At 46.7% G+C, this 14,641-nt stretch overlaps 1 protein-coding gene across 3 annotated transcripts in view; it reads left to right on the forward strand.

Moving 5' to 3' along the window:
- Window positions 1-14,641, forward strand: part of LOC311115274 (TBC1 domain family member 23) — a 117,359-nt gene that overhangs the window by 62,251 nt on the left and 40,467 nt on the right. For all 3 annotated transcript variants that reach the window (XR_014611210.1, XM_084190470.1, XM_084190471.1), the window contains 2 exons: window positions 8,865-8,953; window positions 13,289-13,424. Coding sequence is in view for 2 of the 3 variants with exons in the window: in XM_084190470.1 (XP_084046596.1) it covers window positions 8,865-8,953; window positions 13,289-13,424 (225 nt within the window). In the remaining variant the exon portion in view is untranslated. The remainder of the gene's footprint in view (window positions 1-8,864; window positions 8,954-13,288; window positions 13,425-14,641) is intronic.

The raw sequence follows: 14,641 nt of genomic DNA on the forward strand, positions 1-14,641 counted from the left end.
TGTTCCCATCACACTGCTCCTATCCTCACACATGTCTCCTATCACACTGCTCCTATCCTCACACCATGTCCCCTATCACACTGCTCCTATCCTCACACCATGTCCCCTATCACACTGCTCCTATCCTCACACCATGTCTCCTATCACACTGCTCCTATCCTCACACCATGTCCCCTATCACACTGCTCCTATCCTTACCCACACCATGTCCCCTATCACACTGCTCCTATCCTTACCCACACCATGTCCCCTATCACACTGCTCCTATCCTTACCCACACCATGTCCCCTATCACACTGCTCCTATCCTCACACCATGTCCCCTATCACACTGCTCCTATCCTCACACCATGTCTCCTATCACACTGCTCCTATCCTCACACCATGTCTCCTATCACACTGCTCCTATCCTCACACCATGTCTCCTATCACACTGCTCCTATCCCCACACCATGTCCCCTATCACACTGCTCCAATCCTCACACCATGTCTCCTATCACACTGCTCCTATCCTCACACCATGTCCCCTATCACACTGCTCCTATCCTCACACCATGTCCCCTATCACACTGCTCCTATCCTTACCCACACCATGTCCCCTATCACACTGCTCCTATCCTCACACCATGTCCCCTATCACACTGCTCCTTTCCTCACACCATGTCCCCTATCACACTGCTCCTATCCTTACCCACACCATGTCTCCTATCACACTGCTCCTATCCTTACCCACACCATGTCCCCTATCACACTGCTCCTATCCTTACCCACACCATGTCCCCTATCACACTGCTCCTATCCTCACACCATGTCCCCTATCACACTGCTCCTATCCTCACACCATGTCCCCTATCACACTGCTCCTATCCTCACACCATGTCCCCTATCACACTGCTCCTATCCTCACACCATGTCCCCTATCACACTGCTCCTATCCTTACCCACACCATGTCCCCTATCACACTGCTCCTATCCTCACACCATGTCCCCTATCACACTGCTCCTATCCTCACACCATGTCCCCTATCACACTGCTCCTATCCTTACCCACACCATGTCTCCTATCACACTGCTCCTATCCTTACCCACACCATGTCCCCTATCACACTGCTCCTATCCTTACCCACACCATGTCCCCTATCACTCTGCTCCTATCCTCACACCATGTCCCCTATCACACTGCTCCTATCCTCACACCATGTCCCCTATCACACTGCTCCTATCCTTACCCACACCATGTCCCCTATCACACTGCTCCTATCCTTACCCACACCATGTCCCCTATCACACTGCTCCTATCCTTACCCACACCATGTCCCCTATCACACTGCTCCTATCCTCACACCATGTCCCCTATCACACTGCTCCTATCCTCACACCGTGTTCCCATCACACTGCTCCTATCCTCACACATGTCTCCTATCACACTGCTCCTATCCTCACACCATGTCCCCTATCACACTGCTCCTATCCTCACACCATGTCCCCTATCACACTGCTCCTATCCTCACACCATGTCTCCTATCACACTGCTCCTATCCTCACACCATGTCCCCTATCACACTGCTCCTATCCTTACCCACACCATGTCCCCTATCACACTGCTCCTATCCTTACCCACACCATGTCCCCTATCACACTGCTCCTATCCTTACCCACACCATGTCCCCTATCACACTGCTCCTATCCTCACACCATGTCCCCTATCACACTGCTCCTATCCTTACCCACACCATGTCCACTATCACACTGCTCCTATCCTTACCCACACCATGTCTCCTATCACACTGCTCCTATCCTTACCCACACCATGTCCCCTATCACACTGCTCCTATCCTCACACCATGTCCCCTACCACACTGCTCCTATCCTCACACCATGTCCCCTATCACACTGCTCCTATCCTTACCCACACCATGTCCCCTATCACACTGCTCCTATCCTTACCCACACCATGTCCCCTATCACACTGCTCCTATCCTCACACCATGTCCCCTATCACACTGCTCCTATCCTCACACCATGTCCCCATCACACTGCTCCTATCCTCACACCATGTATCCTATCACACTGCTCCTATCCTCACACCATGTCCCCTATCACACTGCTCCTATCCTCACACCATGTCTCCTATCACACTGCTCCTATCCTCACACCATGTCCCCTATCACACTGCTCCTATCCTTACCCACACCATGTCCCCTATCACACTGCTCCTATCCTCACACCATGTCCCCTATCACACTGCTCCTATCCTTACCCACACCATGTCCCCTATCACACTGCTCCTATCCTCACACCATGTCCCCTATCACACTGCTCCTATCCTCACACCATGTCCCCTATCACACTGCTCCTATCCTCACACCATGTCTCCTATCACACTGCTCCTATCCTCACACCATGTCCCCTATCACACTGCTCCTATCTTTACCCACACCATGTCCCCTATCACACTGCTCCTATCCTCACACCATGTCCCCTATCACACTGCTCCTATCCTTACCCACACCATGTCCCCTATCACACTGCTCCTATCCTCACACCATGTCCCCTATCACACTGTTCCTATCCTCACACCATGTCCCCTATCACACTGCTCCTATCCTCACACCATGTCTCCTATCACACTGCTCCTATCCTCACACCATGTCCCCTATAACACTGCTCCTATCCTTACCCACACCATGTCCCCTATCACACTGCTCCTATCCTAACACCATGTCCCCTATCACACTGCTCCTATCCTTACCCACACCATGTCCCCTATCACACTGCTCCTATCCTCACACCATGTCCCCTATCACTCTGCTCCTATCCTTACCCACACCATGTCCCCTATCACACTGCTCCTATCCTCACACCTTGTCCCCTATCACACTGCTCCTATCCCCACACCATGTCTCCTATCACACTGCTCATATCCTCACACCATGTCCCCTATCACACTGCTCCTATCCTCACACCATGTCCCCTATCACTCTGCTCCTATCCTTACCCACACCATGTCCCCTATCACACTGCTCCTATCCTTACCCACACCATGTCCCCTATCACACTGCCCCTAGCCTCACACCATGTCCCCTATCACACTGCTCCTATCCTCACACCATGTCCCCTATCACACTGCTCCTATCCTCACACCATGTCCCCTATCACACTGCTCCTATCCCCACACCATGTCCCCTATCACACTGCTCCTATCCTCACACCATGTCCCCTATCACACTGCTCCTATCCTTACCCACACCATGTCCCCTATCACACTGCTCCTATCCTCACACCATGTCCCCTATCACACTGCTCCTATCCTTACCCACACCATGTCCCCTATCACACTGCTCCTATCCTCACACCATGTCCCCATCACACTGCTCCTATCCTTACCCACACCATGTCTCCTATCACACTGCTCCTATCCTTACCAACACCATGTCCCCTATCACACTGCTCCTATCCTCACACCATGTCCCCTATCACACTGCTCCTATCCTTACCCACACCATGTCCCCTATCACACTGCTCCTATCCTTACCCACACCATGTCCCCATCACACTGCTCCTATCCTCACACCATGTCCCCTATCACATTGCTCCTATCCTTACCCACACCATGTCCCCTATCACACTGCTCCTATCCTCACACCATGTCCCCTATCACACTGTTCCTATCCCTTACCCACACCATGTCCCCTATCACACTGCTCCTATCCTCACACCATGTCCCCTATCACACTGCTCCTATCCTCACACCATGTCCCCTATCACACTGCTCCTATCCTCACACCATGTCCCCTATCACACTGCTCCTATCCTTACTCACACCATGTCCCCTATCACACTGCTCCTATCCTCACACCATGTCCCCTATCACACTGCTCCTATCCTTACCCACACCATGTCCCCTATCACACTGCTCCTATCCTCACACCATGTCCCCTATCACACTGCTCCTATGCTCACACCATGTCCCCTATCACACTGCTCCTATCCTCACACAATGTCCCCTATCACACTGCTCCTATCCTCACACCATGTCCCCTATCACACTGCTCCTATCCTTACCCACACCATGTCCCCTATCACACTGCTCCTATCCTCACACAATGTCCCCTATCACACTGCTCCTATCCTCACACCATGTCCCCTATCACACTGCTCCTATCCTTACCCACACCATGTCTCCCATCACACTGCTCCTATCCTCACACCATGTCCCCTATCACACTGCTCCTATCCTCACACCATGTCCCCTATCACACTGCTCCTATCCTCACACCATGTCCCCTATCACTCTGCTCCTATCCTTACCCACACCATGTCCCCTATCACACTGCTCCTATCCTTACCCACACCATGTCCCCATCACACTGCTCCTATCCTCACACCATTTCCCCTATCACACTGCTCCTATCCTTACCCACACCATGTCCCCTATCACACTGCTCCTATCCTCACACCATGTCCCCTATCACACTGTTCCTATCCCTTACCCACACCATGTCCCCTATCACACTGTTCCTATCCCTTACCCACACCATGTCCCCTATCAAACTGCTCCTATCCTCACACCATGTCCCCTATCACACTGCTCCTATCCTCACACCATGTCCCCTATCACACTGCTCCTATCCTCACACCATGTCCCCTATCACTCTGCTCCTATCCTTACCCACACCATGTCCCCTATCACACTGCTCCTATCCTTACCCACACCATTTTCCCTATCACACTGCTCCTATCCTCACACCATGTCCCCTATCACACTGCTCCTATCCTTACCCACACCATGTCCCCTATCACACTGCTCCTATCCTTACCCACACCATGTCCCCTATCACACTGCCCCTATCCTCACACCATGTCCCCTATCACTCTGCTCCTATCCTCACACCATGTCCCCTATCACTCTGCTCCTATCCTTACCCACACCATGTCCCCTATCACACTGCTCCTATCCTCACACCTTGTCCCCTATCACACTGCTCCTATCCTCACACCATGTCCCCTATCACACTGCCCCTATCCTCACACCATGTCCCCTATCACTCTGCTCCTATCCTTACCCACACCATGTCCCCTATCACACTGCTCCTATCCTCACACCATGTCCCCTATCACACTGCTCCTATCCTCACACCATGTCCCCTATCACACTGCTCCTATCCTCACACCATGTCCCCTATCACACTGCTCCTATCCTCACACCATGTCCCCTATCACACTGCTCCTATCCTCACACCATGTCCCCTATCACTCTGCTCCTATCCTTACCCACACCATGTCCCCTATCACACTGCTCCTATCCTTACCCACACCATTTCCCCTATCACACTGCTCCTATCCTCACACCATGTCCCCTATCACACTGCTCCTATCCTTACCCACACCATGTCCCCTATCACACTGCTCCTATCCTTACCCACACCATGTCCCCTATCACACTGCTCCTATCCTCACACCATGTCCCCTATCACACTGCTCCTATCCTCACACCATGTCCCCTATCACACTGCTCCTATCCTCACACCTTGTCCCCTATCACACTGCTCCTATCCATACCCACATCATATCCCCTATCACACTGCTCCTATCCTCACACCATGTCCCCTATCACACTGCTCCTATCCTTACCCACACCATGTCCCCTATCGCACTGCTCCTATCCTTACCCACACCATGTCCCCTATCACACTGCTCCTATCCTTACCCACACCATGTCCCCATCACACTGCTCCTATCCTCACACCATGTCCCCTATCACACTGCTCCTATCCTTACCCACACCATGTCCCCTATCACACTGCTCCTATCCTCACACCATGTCCCCATCACACTGTTCCTATCCCTTACCCACACCATGTCCCCTATCACACTGCTCCTATCCTCACACCATGTCCCCTATCACACTGCTCCTATCCTCACACCATGTCCCCTATCACACTGCTCCTATCCTCACACCATGTCCCCTATCACTCTGCTCCTATCCTTACCCACACCATGTCCCCTATCACACTGCTCTTATCCTTACCCACACCATTTCCCCTATCACACTGCTCCTATCCTCACACCATGTCCCCTATCACACTGCTCCTATCCTTACCCACACCATGTCCCCTATCACACTGCTCCTATCCTCACACCATGTCCCCTATCACTCTGCTCCTATCCTTACCCACACCATGTCCCCTATCGCACTGCTCCTATCCTTACCCACACCATGTCCCCTATCACACTGCTCCTATCCTCACCCACAACATGTCCCCTATCACACTGCTCCTATCCTCACACGATGTCCCCTATCACACTGCTCCATTCCCTTACCCACACCATGTCCCCTATCACACTGCTCCATTCCCTTACCCACACCATGTCCCCTATCACACTGCTCCTATCCTTACCCACACCATGTCCCCTATCACACTGCTCCTATCCTCACACCATGTCCCCTATCACACTGCTCCTATCCTCACACCATGTCCCCTATCACACTGCTCCTATCCTTACCCACACCATGTCCCCTATCACACTGCTCCTATCCTTACCCACACCATGTCCCCTATCACACTGCTCCTATCCTCACACCATGTCCCCTATCACACTGCTCCTATCCTTACCCACACCATGTCCCCTATCACACGGCTCCTATCCTTACCCACACCATGTCCCCTATCACACTGCTCCTATCCTCACACCATGTCCCCTATCACACTGCTCCTATCCTCACACCATGTCCCCTATCACACTGCTCCTATCCTCACACCATGTCCCCTATCACACTGCTCCTATCCTCACACCATGTCCCCTATCACACTGCTCCTATCCTCACACCATGTCCCCTATCACACTGCTCCTATCCTTTCCCACACCATGTCCCCTATCACACTGCTCCTATCCTCACACCATGTCCCCTATCACACTGCTCCTATCCTCACACCATGTCCCCTATCACACTGCTCCTATCCTCACACCATGTCCCCTATCACACTGCTCCTATCCTTACCCACACCATATCCCCTATCACACTGCTCCTATCCTCACACCATGTCCCCTATCACACTGCTCCTATCCTCACACCATGTCCCCTATCACACTGCTCCTATCCTTTCCCACACCATGTCCCCTATCACACTGCTCCTATCCTCACACCATGTCCCCTATCACACTGCTCCTATCCTCACACCATGTCCCCTATCACACTGCTCCTATCCTCACACCATGTCCCCTATCACACTGCTCCTATCCTCACACCATGTCCCCTATCACACTGCTCCATTCCCTTACCCACACCATGTCCCCTATCACACTGCTCCTATCCTTACCCACACCATGTCCCCTATCACACTGCTCCTATCCTCACACCATGTCCCCTATCACACTGCTCCTATCCTCACACCATGTCCCCTATCACACTGCTCCTATCCTCACACCATGTCCCCTATCACACTGCTCCTATCCTTTCCCACACCATGTCCCCTATCACACTGCTCCTATCCTCACACCATGTCCCCTATCACACTGCTCCTATCCTCACACCATGTCCCCTATCACACTGCTCCTATCCTCACACCATGTCCCCTATCACACTGCTCCTATCCTCACACCATGTCCCCTATCACACTGCTCCTATCCTCACACCATGTCACCTATCACACTGCTCCTATCCTCACACCATGTCCCCTATCACACTGCTCCTATCCTTTCCCACACCATGTCCCCTATCACACTGCTTCTATCCTCACACCATGTCCCCTATCACACTGCTCCTATCCTCACACCATGTCCCCTATCACACTGCTCCTATCCTCACACCATGTCCCCTATCACACTGCTCCTATCCTCACACCATGTCCCCTATCACACTGCTCCTATCCTTACCCACACCATGTCCCCTATCACACTGCTCCTATCCTCACACCATGTCCCCTATCACACTGCTCCTATCCTCACACCATGTCCCCTATCACACTGCTCCTATCCTCACACCATGTCCCCTATCACACTGCTCCTATCCTCACACCATGTCCCCTATCACACTGCTCCTATCCTCACACCATGTCCCCTATCACACTGCTCCTATCCTTACCCACACCATGTCCCCTATCACACTGCTCCTATCCTCACACCATGTCCCCTATCACACTGCTCCTATCCCCACACCATGTCTCCAGTCCACACGCTGGCTCCGTGATGAAGTACTGCTCTCTGATCACTGTATCTCTATGCTTCCACGTATTACCTACAGCTCTTATCCATGTGTCAACACTGGAGCTACTCGCTCTGATATGTAGTTACTATCTGTAGGTCACTGTCTTTAGGTCACTGTCTGTAGGTCACTGTCTTTAGGTCACTATCTGTAGTCACTGTCTGTAGGTCACTGTCGCTCTTTCTAGTCTAACTATATGAGTAGTCTATAGTGGATCTTGGATCTTTGCCTCGCCACTGTTTGCGTGGACATTCACTTTTAGTATGTTATACTATTTCACTGTTCTCCAAGGTGATAACCAGGTCTATGGTTCACTGTTCTCCAAGGTGATAACCAGGTCTATGGTTCACTGTTTCCCTGGATATATATCTATATAGATATCACCACTAATAATATGCTGTAATTGTAGAACCACTGCTTTAACTGATTTCTTCTTCCTCTAACAGTAACATTGCATAGCTGCCTGACTAATCCCAGATGGGCTGTGGGTGTGGCTGTGCGTGTGGCTGTGGGTGTGGGTGTGGCTGTGGGTGTGGCTGTGGGTGTGGCTGTGGGTGTGGCTGTGCGTGTGGCTGTGCGTGTGGCTGTGCGTGTGTCATGTTGGGTGGCAGGAATGAAGAACAACCCTGTCTGACTTGTTTGTCTCTTCTATATAACAGACATGTGAGCAGTAGTGACCGGGTTGGAAAACCTTACAGAGGAGTGAAGCCAGTGTTCAGCATCGGTGATGAGGAAGAGTATGATACAGGTAACTACTGTGAAATTGTGGTCCTCTGTAGCTCAGCTGGTAGAGCACGGCGCTTGTAACGCCAAGGTAGTGGGTTCGATCCCCGGGACCACCCATACACAAAAATTTATGCAAGCATGACTGTAAGTCGCTTTGGATAAAAGCGTCTGCTAAATGGCATATTAATAATTAATTAAATACATCTACAGTACTACTACAATCAATACTATTACAGTACTACAATCAATACTACTACACTACTACAATCAATACTACTACACTACTACAATCAATACTACTACAGTACTACAACAATCAATACTACTACACTACAACAATCAATACTACTACAATCAATACTACTTCTACTACTACAATCAATACTACTACAGTACTACAACAATCAATACTACTACACTACTACAATCAATACTACAACACTACTACAATCAATACTACTACAGTACTACTACAATCAATACTACTTCTACTACTACAATCAATACTACTACAGTACTACAACAATCAATACTACTACACTACTACAATCACTACTACTACATTAGTACTACAGTGCTACAATCAATATTACTACACTACTACAATCAATACTACTACAGTACTACTATAATCAATACTACTACAGTACTACTACAATCAATACTACTACAGTACTACAACAATCAATACTACTACAGTACTACAACAATCAATACTACTTCTACTACTACAATCAATACTACTACAGTAATACTACAATCAATACTACTACAGTACTACAACAATCAATACTACTACATTAGTACTACAGTGCTACAATCAATATTACTACACTACTACAATCAATACTACTACAGTACTACTACAATCAATACTACTACAATACTACTACAATCAATACTACTACAGTACTACTACAATCAATACTACTACAGTACTACAACAATCAATACTACTACAGTACTACAACAATCAATACTATTACAGTACTACAACAATAAATAATATTACAGTACTACAACAATCAATACTACTACAGTACTACAACAATCAATACTACTACAGTACTACAACAATCAATACTACTACACTACTACAATCAATACTACTACACTACTACAATCAATACTACTACACTACTACAAGCAATACTACTTCTACTACTACAATCAATACTACTACAGTACTACAACAATCAATACTACTACACTACTACAATCAATACTACTACACTACTACAATCAATACTACTACACTACTACAGCAATCAAGACTACTACACTACTACAACAATCAATACTACTACACTACCACAATCAATACTACTACAGTACTACAACAATCACTACTACTACACTACTACAATCAATACTACTTCTACTACTACAATCAATACTACTACAGTACTACTACAATCAATACTACTACACTACTACAATCAGTACTACTACAGTACTACTACAATCAATACTACTACAGTACTACTACAATCAATACTACTACAGTAATACAACAATCAATACTACTACATTAGTACTACAGTGCTACAATCAATATTAATACAAACTACACTACTACTACAATAAGTACTACTATAATACTTAAGTACCACTACAATACTACAGTACTACAATCAATAATACAATACTAGTACAAAACTAGTACAATACTAGTACAACCCTGGAACCCCAATCAGTCCTTCCTTCAGACCGGTTCTCCTCTCCATCTGTAGACCTGACTCACAACTAGGGCTGTTGCGGTGACCGTATTACCGCCACACCGGCGGTCACGAGTCATGAAGGCAGTCAAATTCCACGTGACCGTTTAGTCACGGTAACTAGGCTTCTCCAAGCTCTGATGCTGATGATGGTCATTAGTAGCCAGTGGTGGAAAAAGTACCCAATCGTCATACTTGAGTAAAAGTAAAGATACCTTAATAGAAAATGACTCAAGTAATAGTGAAAGTCACCCAGCAAAATACTACTTGAGTAAAAGTTTAAAAGTATTTGGTTTTAGATATACTTAAGTATCAAAAGTAAATGTAATTGCGAAAATATACTTAAGTATCAAAAGTAAAATGATAAATCATTTAAAATTCCTTATATTAAGCAAACCAGACGGCACGATTTTCTTGTTTTTTAAATTTACGGATAGCCAGGGGCACACTCCAACACTCAGACATAATTTACAAACTAAGCATTTGTGTTTAGGGATTCCGCCAGATCAGAGGCAGTAGGGATGACCAGGGATGTTCTCTTGATAAGTGCGTGAATTGGACCATTTTCCTGTCTTGCTAAGCATTCGAAATGTAACAAGTTCTTTTTGGGTTTCAGGGAAAATGTATGGAGTAAAAAGTAAATTATTTTCTTTAGGAATGTAGTGGAGTAAAAGTGAAAATAGTCAAACATATAAATAGTAAAGTACAGGTACCCCAAAAAACGACTTAAGTAGTACTTTAAAGTATTTTTTACTTAAGTACTTTACACCACTGTTAGTAGCCTACCAAACTTGCTACCTGCCTGGTACTCAGCACTCTATTGTCCCTCTAATCACTCTGACATCAATGCAAATGTATTCGAAAATATCATCCAACACTTCATGAGAGCCCACGTGCTCATGTTGCTACGTCTATAGGCTATGCAATCGCATGACAAAACAGAGTGATGGCCTCTATTAAAAAGATGAGGATCCCATCAGCTTTCTATAGGCTAGAACACCATCCCAACCGTGAAGCACGGGGATGGCAGCATCATGCTGTGGGGGTGCTTTGCTGCAGGAGGGACTGGTGCACTTCACAAAATAGATGGCATCATGAGGAAGGAAAATTATGTGGATATATTGAAGCAACATCTCAAGACATCAGTCAAGAAGTTAAAGTTTGTTCGCAAATGGGTCTTCCAAATGGACAATGACCCCAAGCATACTTCCAAAGTTATGGCAAAATGGCTTAAGGACAACAAAGTCAAGGTATTGGAGTGGCCATCACAAAGCCCTGACCTCAATCCTATAGAACATTTGTGGGCAGAACTGAAAAAGCGTGTGCAAGCAAGGAGGCCTACAAACCTGACTCAGTTACACCAGCTCAGTCAGGACGAATGGGCCAAAATTCACCCAACTTATTGTGGGAAGCTTGTGGAAGGCTACCCGAAACGTTTGACCCAAGTAAACAATTTAAAGGCAATGCTACCAAATACTAATTGAGTGTATGTAAACTTCTGACACACTGGGAATGTGATGAAAGAATTAAAAGCTGAAAGAAATCATTCTCTCTACTATTATTCTGACATTTCACATTCTTAAAATAAAGTGGTGATCCTAACTGACCTAAGACAGGGAATTTTTACTAGTGTTAAATGTCAGGAATTGTGAAAAACTGAGTTGTAAATATATTTGGCTAAGGTTTATGTAAACTTCAACTGTAGGCATGATTTAGCTTATTCAGCATTCATAATTAATTAATCATATAACGTTTGGTGCATGCATGTGACCGACCAATACTTCAAGGCTTCTTCTCTCTAAGTTGAGACCTTGAAACAGAGATATTATTTCAGTCTCAAAACAAGGTTCTTGGCGTACTGCCAAATTGCAGATACTGATAGTGAGGATTCGTTCAATCAGTCACTTGCATGAACACAGAAATTGGTTATTAGAAAAGCACAAACATAACATTTTCCATCACAGCAGCATGTGCACACTCCCTCAAATCGTTTGGAGAATATATCATTTTTATTTTATTCAGCTTTGTTCGATTGTATTCTTCATACTATAAAATAATGCCACGGAATTCTTGTCTGCTAAATGAACTAGTGTAGCCCACAGCCATTTGGCATAGCCAGATCAGGACGTAACATAAGGACAACTCAGAGTATGCTATTCTGTTCTTCTGAAATATAAATTAGTTTCATATCATGACGATAATGGATATATTGTGATGGTGTAGGCTATATTACATGGATTTATTAGACTTTTTAAAATGCAGATGTTCCAAAGGTTTGCATCAGTGGCTTGTAGGCTATGTGTGGAAGACAGGAGATGCTAAATGTGTTTTATGTTAATTAAAGGTCATTTACCGTGAGACCGGCAGTTATTTGCTTGACAGTCACCGGCTGACGAAATGTCATGACCGCCACAGCCCTACTCACCACTAGTTCAGTGGTTCCCAAACTGTGGGTCGGTGCCCACCTGTGGGTCACGGCAGGGGTCACCTCTCACCCTGATGTGGGGTCGTGACTCAACAGACAACTCAATTGGTGGATCAGAAAGCAACAACTATTGGGAACCCCTGCACTAGTTGACCTAACTATTGATCTAGTTTTAACTCTATGGCTGTAACTCTCTCTCTGTCTGTCTGTTCAGATGAGATTGACAGCTCGTCCATGTCGGATGATGACAGGAAGGAGATCGTAAACATCCAGACGTGGATCAACAAGCCAGACGTGAAGCACCATGTTCCCTGTAATGAGGTCAAGGAGACCGGACACATGTTCCCCAGGTGAGTTACCTGTTACAATAGAGACATGTTCCCCAGGTGAGTTACCTGTTACAATAGAGACATGTTCCCCAGGTGAGTTACCTGTTACAATAGAGACATGTTCCCCAGGTGAGTTACCTGTTACAATAAACACATATTCCCCAGGTGAGTTACCTGTTACAATAGAGACATGTTCCCCAGGTGAGTTACCTGTTACAATAGAGACATGTTCCCCAGGTGAGTTACCTGTTACAATAGAGACATGTTCCCCAGGTGAGTTACCTGTTACAATAGAGACATGTTCCCCAGGTGAGTTACCTGTTACAATAGAGACATGTTCCCCAGGTGAGTTACCTGTTACAATAGAGACATGTTCCCCAGGTGAGTTACCTGTTACAATAGAGACATGTTCCCCAGGTGAGTTACCTGTTACAATAGAGACATGTTCCCCAGGTGAGTTACCTGTTACAATAGAGACATGTTCCCCAGGTGAGTTACCTGTTACAATAGAGACATGTTCCCCAGGTGAGTTACCTGTTACAATAGAGACATGTTCCCCAGGTGAGTTACCTGTTACAATAAACACATGTTCCCCAGGTGAGTTACCTGTTACAATAGAGACATGTTCCCCAGGTGAGTTACCTGTTACAATAGAGACATGTTCCCCAGGTGAGTTACCTGTTACAATAGAGACATGTTCCCCAGGTGAGTTACCTGTTACAATAGAGACATGTTCCCCAGGTGAGTTACCTGTTACAATAGAGACATGTTCCCCAGGTGAGTTACCTGTTACAATAGAGACATGTTCCCCAGGTGAGTTACCTGTTACAATAGAGACATGTTCCCCAGGTGAGTTACCTGTTACAATAGAGACATGTTCCCCAGGTGAGTAACCTGTTACAATAGAGACATGTTCCCCAGGTGAGTTACCTGTTACAATAGAGACATGTTCCCCAGGTGAGTTACCTGTTACAATAGAGACATGTTCCCCAGGTGAGTTACCTGTTACAATAGAGACATGTTCCCCAGGTGAGTTACCTGTTACAATAGAGACATGTTCCCCAGGTGAGTTACCTGTTACAATAGAGACATGTTCCCCAGGTGAGTTACCTGTTACAATAGAGACATGTTCCCCAGGTGAGTTACCTGTTACAATAGAGACATGTTCCCCAGGTGAGTTACCTGTTACAATAGAGACATGTTCCCCAGGTGAGTTACCTGTTACAATAGAGACATGT

Source organism: Coregonus lavaretus, assembly GCF_964263955.1.
Source record: "Coregonus lavaretus genome assembly, contig: HAP1_SCAFFOLD_689, whole genome shotgun sequence".
NCBI classification, from domain to species: Eukaryota; Metazoa; Chordata; class Actinopteri; order Salmoniformes; family Salmonidae; genus Coregonus; species Coregonus lavaretus.